Source organism: Cyanistes caeruleus, unplaced genomic scaffold (assembly GCF_971803275.1).
Source record: "Cyanistes caeruleus unplaced genomic scaffold, bCyaCae1.hap1.1 HAP1_SCAFFOLD_264, whole genome shotgun sequence".
Lineage (NCBI taxonomy): Eukaryota > Metazoa > Chordata > Aves > Passeriformes > Paridae > Cyanistes > Cyanistes caeruleus.
Genome location: NW_028256040.1, coordinates 54389 through 63239, shown reverse-complemented (window position 1 = coordinate 63239; position 8851 = coordinate 54389). Strand labels below are relative to the sequence as shown.

General features: G+C 54.8%; 1 protein-coding gene across 2 annotated transcripts; it reads right to left on the bottom strand.

Annotated features, from left to right (window-relative positions):
- Positions 1-480: 480 nt before the first annotated feature.
- On the bottom strand, positions 481-7018 carry LOC147645486 (uncharacterized). Of its 2 annotated transcripts, XM_086874560.1 has the most exons (14): positions 6756-7018; positions 6328-6399; positions 5884-5955; positions 5610-5681; positions 5421-5522; positions 4897-5004; positions 4139-4210; positions 3877-3948; positions 3688-3789; positions 3334-3477; positions 2894-2965; positions 2489-2590; positions 1693-1858; positions 481-1161 (listed from the first exon to the last, which is right to left on the bottom strand). In XM_086874560.1, exons 1-14 carry the CDS (start codon positions 6850-6852, stop codon positions 936-938), a joined length of 1479 nt encoding a protein of 492 aa, XP_086730686.1. In that variant the 5' UTR covers positions 6853-7018; the 3' UTR covers positions 481-935. The 2 variants fall into 2 exon arrangements, with proteins under 2 accessions (XP_086730686.1, XP_086730687.1); XM_086874561.1 differs by lacking the exons at positions 3688-3789; positions 3877-3948; positions 4139-4210.
- Positions 7019-8851: the final 1833 nt, after the last annotated feature.

The window sequence follows — 8851 nt, the reverse complement described above, 5'->3', positions numbered from 1 at the left end:
AGGAGGGACCCACCTTCAGTCCAGGCCACAGAGCAGGGCGGGTCCCTTCAGGGACACAGGGCCTTGCTGTGGGTGCTGGCAGCATCTGCACAGCAGCAAGCTGGTAATGCAGCTGTGCCAGGGACATTGGGCATGGGCATGGAGATGTGAAATGTGTGGTGCAGGTGTCCCTGAGGGAGGTGTTTGGTCGTTCTTGTGAAGCTGCAGAGGGGCACCTATTGAGAGAGGAGAGGGCTGAGGTCCCAGCTGCAGCTGGCACACAGGGACCCTCCTGCACAGCGGGAGATTCTCACTGTGCTCAAAGATTCCCTCTGAAGCCTAAGAGGGGAGCTTGTCAGAAGTCCCAAAAAATATCTGGGGAAAGGTCTTAGGTTAGTTGTTGAGACGAGGTACAAATCTCCAGCGGGAAAAGAGCCTCTCCAGTAGGCTGGGTGTTTTGGTGTGTCTTAGTTCTTCCTAGAATGAAGATCACCAATTGAATGCAATTTCAGTTTTTATTCTAGATGTGTAAAATGTTCTAAGATTATCTGAATTCTAAAACTACCTTGAAAAATCCTGAACTACTATGGAAATAAGTAAAAAAATATTTGTAGATTTCTTTCTACAAAAAATATTTCTAAATATTTCTAAAAATTTCATATTTCTAAAAATGAAAAGCAAAGACAAAACACGGTTGCCTTTTCAGAATTCTAAAACTAATTTGAAAAATCCTAAAGAACTATGGAAATTGGGAAGACATATTTGGGGTTTACTTTCTACCAATAATAATTCTAAAGAGTTCTAAAAGTTTCTAATCTCTACAAATGAAAAACAAATACGACATAGTGCCCCATGCCCGGCTGCTGCCTGCCCAGCCAAGGCTGTGGCCAGCCAAGCAGCTGTGCCAGTGCTGGTGGTACCAGCCAGAGCCCAGAGCAGAAGCCCAAAGGTGTTGCTCAAGCCCTTCCCTGGCAGGAGGGGCCCACATTCAGGCCTGGCCAGGCACCAGGGCCAGCACCTGCAGGGACAGAGGGTCCTGTTCTGGGTGGTGGCGGCACAGCAATAAGCTGATAATGCAGCTGTGGCAGGGACAATGGACACCGGCTTGGAGATGGAGGATGACAGGTGCAGGTCTCCCAGACTACCGTGTTTGGCAGGACATCTGGAGGTGCAGAGGTGCTCCTGTGGAGAGAGGAGGTGGCTGAGGCCCCCAGCTGCCGCTGGCACGCAGGGACCCTCCTGCACAGCAGGGCCCAGAGCGGCCAAGGCTCCCCAGCACGGCTGGAGCTGCTGGCACAGCTTGGCCCAGCTGGACAGCTGCCCCTCAAGGCCCCGGCGAGCAGGGGATGGCTCTGGGCAGGGTCCCTGGCCAGGAGCGGGCCCCAGAGCGCCTCTGCCTTTCAAGGGCAATCTCGTCCCCGCTCTTTCTCCTGCCCACCTTGCTTTGCCTCTGCCTGCTGCTCCTGGGGCTGCTCTTGGCCAGGCAGCCTCAGTGGGAGCCAGCACTGGCTGCAGCCCCAGCGGGCTCCCCAGGACAAGGCCCAGCAATTAAGAGGCCAATTAAAGGCCTGGGCAGCAGCAGAACTCTTGGCAGAGTTATTTGGACAACCACTGACTATCTACAGGTCCACAGCAGCCTCACTGGGAATGTTTCTATTCTACAATAGACTTTCAAAAGAAGCTGTTTGAGGGAAAGATGAACAAAACACTCACCGTTTTGTCTTCCAGCAATACCAGATTCCAACACCACATAAAACGAGTAAATGCACCAAACAAATCAGGCCTGCCATTACTTCTGGCCAACAGCGTGTTCCCTGACAGAAACCTCTTCTGATGTCCTTCTGGGAATTGGGAACACGTGTTGTGGTGCTGGCTGCATCTGTGGGAGCAATGGGCAGTGAGAGCCCGTGCTGTGCTGCGCTGCTGAGCTGGCAGCATGGTGGGTATGTCCAGGATGTTCTCTGTTTCCCCCAGAGCTGGGGCCTGCAGGCACCTTGTTGGCCCTTGGCACAGGCTGTGCCACCCAGCAATAACCAGAAGGCCGGGAGCAGAGCCCGGGGGACAGCACAGCTGCTTGGGCAGTGGCTCCTTCCAGGGACACGGGCCAAACCCATCCCTGAGCAGCCACTGCCACCCCTGAGCCTCCCTTCTCCATGACATCTCCCCCAGCCCAAGGGGACAGAGCCAGGCCCTGTCAGAGGCCAGTGCAGCCCCTGCCCAGTTGGGAGCCAGGGCTGGCTGTGGCCCTGGGCTCGTGGCAGGGCTCCCGCTCGGGGCTGCTCCTGTGCCTTGGGCCTCTGGGCGCTCACGGCTACCTCTGGGAGCAGCTGCAGTGGGATAGATGTTGGTGCATGAGTCCCATTTCCCAGGAGCTGGAAACGAGCTCCAGAGGCCTGGAAGCCGAGGTGCCTCCAGCTTTGGCTGCTGCTGGGTCATGCAAGGGCCAGCCCTAGGGGAAGAGCTGCTGGCACACAGCCCCGCCAAGGGCTGAGCCCAGCACAGCAATTACCTCCTGTGTCTGGGCCTGTGCCTGGCATCGCCTTCTTTCCTGCCAATGAGCCACTGCTTCCTCTGGGAAACGTCTCCACCTGCATGGTCTTTTGGTCCATCCCTTGAGAAAGGAAGAGGCACAGCTGAACCAGATGGAGAAGTTCTTGATTTGGGTGCTGGCATTTTCAGGACCTCATGCTTGTCAAATACGGGGATAAGGTTCAAAAAATGCCTTGGCTTTTGGGCCAGGGCCAGGGCCCTCCCTCCTCCAAAAAGCTGCCAATTCTGAGCAGTAGTGAGGGCATCGTGCAGGGTGAGGGCACACACGTGCTCGGCTCTGTCCTGACACCTGGAGCGATGCTGCCCTGGCTGAGCTTTGGGCTCTGAGCTGGCAGCTCTCCCAGGGGGAAAGGCCTTCACCTACCCTCGCCATCTCCCAGAGCCTCAGTCCTGGACGTGGGTTGGGAAGCCAGATCACCTTCACCAAGAGGCTTGGCTGCAAGGAAAGGTAGGACTGAAGAGCTCCCGTGGATCTGTAGGAGATCCTCAGGCTCCCTGGGGCTGGCAAAGGAGCTGGACAAGGCACAGCCCTGGGCACAGCCCCTTCCCTCTCTGCTCCTCTCCGTGGCTGCACAGAGCACATGGAAGGAGACACTGGCATTGCACACAGGTAGAAGATTGACAGCTAAATGCTCTTTCCTCCCACTGACAGCGATGCTGTGGGATCACTCAAGGCTCCAGAAGGGAGCAGGGCAAGGCTTCCAGAATCCTTCAGCCCTGAGATTATGTTAAGGGATATGGCACATGAGTGAGCTCTTGCCACCTTGACATTATTCCATCAGGAAAAGCACATTGAGAACTTGCCTCCAGCATTCTCCAAGTCTTGCCAGCTGTCATCTAGCCGGGCCTCCAGGTAATCCATGTCCTGATCCCAGTCTAGAAGCCAGTACAGATCAGAGCCACGTCCATGGTGCGCTGGGATCCACTTCTGCCTTGGGGTAGTGGGCACTGCAAGGGGTGTGGGTTAGATCGTGAGTACCAGATGTCGATGGACATGGCCAAAGCTGCAGAGGGGCCTGGGGAGCTCTGGGCTGGATCCTGGTCACTCTCCACCCTCTTTGCAGTCCCTGTGCAACATCCCTGGTGGGGGGGTGACAGGGCCAGAGCAGGGGTCCTGGCTGCTGAGTCTCAGGAGAAGGCTGAGGGACATGGTCCCACCTTGTCCTCCCTGCAGCATTTCCTTCAGCATTTGCGGAGTGATTTTGGATGGCACATGGAGTTTCTGGTGTCCTGCAGCTTTGTTCTTTCCACTTGGAGGACCTTAAGAGAAAATAGTTCCCCTTTGCAGGAATGGATCCCAGAAAACCAGTGCTCAGCCTGTGGGGTCAGGAGGGACACACCACTCACCCCTGTGATGGGAGCCGGGTTTGCGTACAGTTACCAACCCAGGAGCTGGGAAAGTCCTCGCTGCAGACACACCTGTAACTCAACAGCCACAGAAGCTTCTGTCACCTCTGCTCATCTGCACAGGCAGCACTGAGCCACAGCAGTGGTGAGGGGAACGCGATGGGCGAGGGCACACACGTGTATGTCTCTGTTCTGACACCTGCAGTGGTGCCAGGACATTGAAACTGCTTATTCTGCTAGGAAAGGACCATTGAGAACTTACCTCCAGCATTTCTCAAGTGTTTCAAGCCATCATCTAGCAGAGCCTCTGGATAATGCAAGTTGTGATTCCAATCTAGAAGGGAGCCCAGATCAGAACCCTGCCATGGTGTGCTGAGATCCCCTTCTACTTTTGACAACTGGGCACTGCAAGGGTGTCGGGTAAGACCCTGGGTGCCAAATGTCAAAGGACAATGGCCAAAGCTGCACAGGGGCCAGAGGACCTCTGGGTTGGTGTCTGGTCACTCTCCAAGCTCTTTGCAGTCCCTGTGCAACATCCCTGGAAGAGGTGGCTGGAGCAGCCCAAGGCCCATTGGGGCTCCCTCACGGCTACAGCTGAAAGTCTTGCTAAAGCAATGAGGAAAAACTGCAGCAGGCAGTTGCACAACTATCCCTCCCTCACTCCTGCCCTCTCTCCCTCCCTTCCTGCCTTCCTCTCTGTCTCCATCCCTCTTTTCCCTGGGACAGCTCTCCCAGCCCAAGGGGGCAGAGCCAGGCCCTCTCAGGACACACTGGAGCCTTGGCCTCCCCCTCTGCCCATTCCCCACCACGGGCACCCCTTTGCAGTCCCTGCCAGGTTTTGGGACGTGTCTCCCATGGATGGACCCCAGCAGGACTGCTCAGTAGCCGAGTGCCCTGAGCCTGCTGGGGATAATTCCTTTGGGCTGTGCCGGTCTTGGCCGGGCTGTGCCTGCACTGCCAAGCAGCAGAGATGGCAGCTCAAGCCTCAGCAGGGCTCAGGCCCAGAGACACAGCAATTACCTCCTGTGACTGTGCCTGGCATGGCCTCCCTTCCTGCAGCAGAGGCTGCCCATGGGCCACTGCTTCCTCCGGGAAACGCCGCCTTCAGCACAGCCGCTCTGTCCACTTCTGCAGAAAGGGGCAGCTGGATCAGATGGAACCATTCCCCACTGGGGAAACTTCAGGAGGCAATGCTTGTCAAAGGCATGGTTAAGGATCAAGAATCCCTGAAAATTTTTTGGCATTGGCCAGGGCCTACAATATCAAAACAGCTGCCCTTTCTTATCTACCTGGGGACCAAGAAATTGCAGGGGATCTCAGTGTGAGCATGGCCCTTGCTGCACTTTGGGCTCCCTGCCTGCTGATGCCAAATGCCTTCCTGCAGAGGCTGGGGAGACGCTGCAGCCAGGCCAGGCTGGGAAACAGCCCTGCAGGCCAGGAAAGCAACAGTGGGGCAGCGAGGCTGCCATGGATCCACTTCCTGCTGTGCAAAGAAAGCCCCTGGCTGCTGAGTCTCAGGAGAAGGCTGAGGGACATGGACCCACCTTGTCCTCCCTGCAGCATTTTCTTTAGCATTTGCCTCATGGGTTTCGATGGCACATGGGGTTTCTGGTGTCCTGCAGCTTTGTTCTTTCCACTTGGAGGACCTTAAGAGAAAATAGTTCCCCTTTGCAGGAATGGATCCCAGAAAACCAGTGCTCAGCCTGTGGGGTCAGGAGGGACACACCACTCACCCCTGCGATGGGAGCCGGGCTTGCGTACAGTTACCAACCCAGGAGCTGGGAAAGTCCTGCCTGCAGACACACCTGTAACTCAACAGCCACAGAAGCTTCTGTCACCTCTGCTCATCTGCACAGGCAGCACTGAGCCACGGGAGAGGTGAGGAGATAGCACAGGACGGGGGCACACACGTGCACGGCTCTGTCCTGACACCTGCAGCGATGCTGTCCTGGCTGAGCTTTGGGCTCTGAGCTGGCAGCTCTCCCAGGAGGAAAGGCCTTCACCTACCCTCACCATCTCCCAGAGCCTCAGTCCTGGATGTGGGTTGGGAAGCCAGATCACCTTCAGCAAGAGGCTTGGCTGCAAGGAAAGGTAGGACAGAAGAGCTCCCGTGGCTCTGTAGGATATACTCAGGCTCCCTGGGGCTGGCAAAGGAGCTGCGCAAGGCACAGCCCTGGGCACAGCCCCTTCCCTCTCTGCTCCTCTCCGTGGCTGCACAGAGCACATGGAAGGAGACACTGGCATTGCACACAGGTAGACGATTGACAGCTAAATGCTCCTTCCTCCCACTGACAGCGATGCTGGGGGATCACTCAGGGCTCCAGAAGGGAGCAGAGAAAAATTTCCAGAATCCTTTAACCCTCACACGACCTTAACAGAAACGGCACATAAGTGAGCACTTCCCACCTTGACAGATTATTCTGTCAGTACAAGTGGCAATTCAGAACTTACCTCCAGCATTCTCCGAGATTTTCAAAGTCTCATTCACCAGTGATCCCAAATAATTCAAGTCATGACCCCAGTCTAGAAAGAAGCACAGATCAGAACCATGGCCATGGTGCGCTGGGATCCCCTTCTGCCTTAGGGAACTGGGCACTGCGAGGGGTTTGGGTAAGGCTGTGGGGGCCAGATGTCAATGGACATGGCCAAAGCTGCAGAAGGGCCTGGGGAGCTCTGGGCTGGCTCTGGTCACTCTCCACCCTCTTTGCAGGCCCTGTGCAACATCCCTGCAGAGGCAGCAGGACCAGCCCAGGGCTCCTGGGGACTCTCTCCCTCCCACAGCGGAAACCCTCCCTAAAGCCCTGTGGAAAACCATCCCCAACTCTTCCCAGGAGAAGGAAGTGCTGTCCCAGGAAAGGGAAGCCAGGCCGCGGGCTCACCTGCTCCCTGTGCTCGCTGTGGAGCAGCCTGGGCAGCCCTGTCAGGCAGGGCCACTGCCAGGAGGAGCAGGAGGAGGAGGTGCAGAGCAAAGGCCATGGTGCCTTGCCCTCTGCCAGTCCTGCAGCTCTTGCTGCCACCACTGTCCTGACACCGCTGTCCCAATGTCAGCACCGCTGCTGCTGCCGCCGCTGCTGCCGCAACAGTCGTGGTCAAGGACTGACTGCTCGGTCCTCGTGGTGCTGTGCAACCACGGGGCTCTGGGACCTCTGTGACCTCAGAGCCTGCTGTCACCTCAGCCTGCTGTCACCCCACAGGCTGCTGTGACCTCATGGCCAGCGTGGAATTGTGTGGGGAGTGGGATCTGCCTTCTTCACCAGGGAGCTCATCCTGCCCAGCAGCTCTGCCCAAGGGCTATGACAGGGTCCCAGCCCAGCTGATCTCACAGGCTGGGGGATGAAGGGATGGAGAGCAGCCCTGCTGAGAAGGACTTGTGGCTGCTGCAAGGAGAGAGGCTGGACATGAGCCAGCCATGTGCCTCCAAAGGAGGCTGCCCAGCAGCTTGAAGGAGGTGATTCCACCACCCCTCTGCTCTGGTGTGAGCCCACCTGGAGTACTGCATCCACCTCTGGGTGCCCAGCACAGGAAGGACATGGTCCTGTTGGAGCTAGTCCAGAGGAGGGACAAAATGCTCTGAGGGCTGGAGCCCCTCTGCTTTGGAGACAGGCTGGGATAGCTGGGGGTGTTCAGCCTGGAAGAGGGAAGGCTCCACGCAGACCTGATTGCTACCTTTCAGTACTTTAAGGGAGCTTTTAGAAAAGACAGGACAGAATTTTTAGTAGGGCCTGTTGTGACAAGACTGAGGAGGAATGTTTTCAATCTAAAAGACGGTAGATTCAGACTAGACCTAATGAAGATGTATTTTTACACTGTGGGTTTTGAAACCCTGGCACAGGTTGCCCAGAGAGGTGGGCATCCATCCCTGCTGACATTCAAGCTCATGCTCTGAGCAACCTGATCCAAAGGTGTCCCTGCTCACTGCAGGGCACTGCACTAGATGGCCTTTAAATGTCCCTTCCAAGCCAAGCCATTCTGTGCTGCTGTGCACCTGCAGAGCAGTGCTGGAATAATGCTGGGGTGATGATGCTGGCACCTGTGTTTTGGTAGTTGTGCCATTTAGCTGTTGGCCAAGAGAGGATTGATGGGCTGCACAGTGAAGTCTGCAAAGAACAGTGTGCTCAAGGAGAAACAGGAGAGGAACAGGGCTCCCAGCTCAGATAAATGCCAGCATTTTGCTCCCATTCATTGTTAAGAAATAAAGCAATGTTCTGAAGATCCCTTCAGTGTGGGTGCACTATTGGCTGTATCAGTGCTTGTGTTCTGTAAAACAGGTGAGTTGTTACAGCTTCTTGCCCAATTTACCACTGGATAAAACCCAAATACTGCATTGCTCCATGTCTCCTTTCTTCCAAGTAAAGGCAGATTTTGTTCATTCTTCAGTGGGACATATTCATCTGTTGACAAGCAAATTCTTGCCATTCACACAATGTTGATTTGCACTAATCAGATTATAATTAAGACCTTCCTCTCACTGTAATTAAGGCTGATGGATTGTGAGGCAAAGTGTTGCATCATTTGCCCTGGAGAGAGTTTTTCTCTAATTCAATGACATTTGAAGACAGGTGTAGCCTACCATACTTCTGGCATACTAGAAATGAAAAAACAGCCATGGAAACAGGCTGTTTTACCCTTTCCTCCTCCTCCTTCTCCAAGGTATTTTAATCCCTGAAGTCTGAGCTCTTCAGCTGTCTCACAAACATTGTTTTAATTCACACAGGCATCCATCAGGAGAGTGGCTGTGAAGCTTGGAACAATGTAGGTTTAGAGCAGCAAAAATAATAATCCATTTCCCAGGTTAAGCCAAGCACTTCCCAAATAACTCTAGCTATCCTCAGGGATGTTTCCAAAAGTATCATTGTAAATGTTGGGAGCGGGGAGAGAGAATGTGAACAAAATTAAGAATACAGCTTTCTGAGATCTTTTTATTCCTATAAAAGCAGAGTCAAAATTGTTTATAGATAGAACATTAACCAAGAAG

Bases quoted from the DNA above. Each gene is read 5' to 3' on its own strand.
- LOC147645486 (XM_086874560.1), bottom strand. From the start codon at position 6,852: ATGGCCTTTGCTCTGCACCTCCTCCTCCTGCTCCTCCTGGCAGTGGCC. The intron at 3,478-3,687 runs GTGGGACCATGT...CACCCCTTGCAG, and splicing joins AATGCTGCAGGGAGGACAAG to TGCCCACTACCCCAAGGCAG. The intron at 2,966-3,333 runs GCAAGTTCTCAA...CTTTCCTTGCAG, and splicing joins AGACTTGGAGAATGCTGGAG to CCAAGCCTCTTGGTGAAGGT.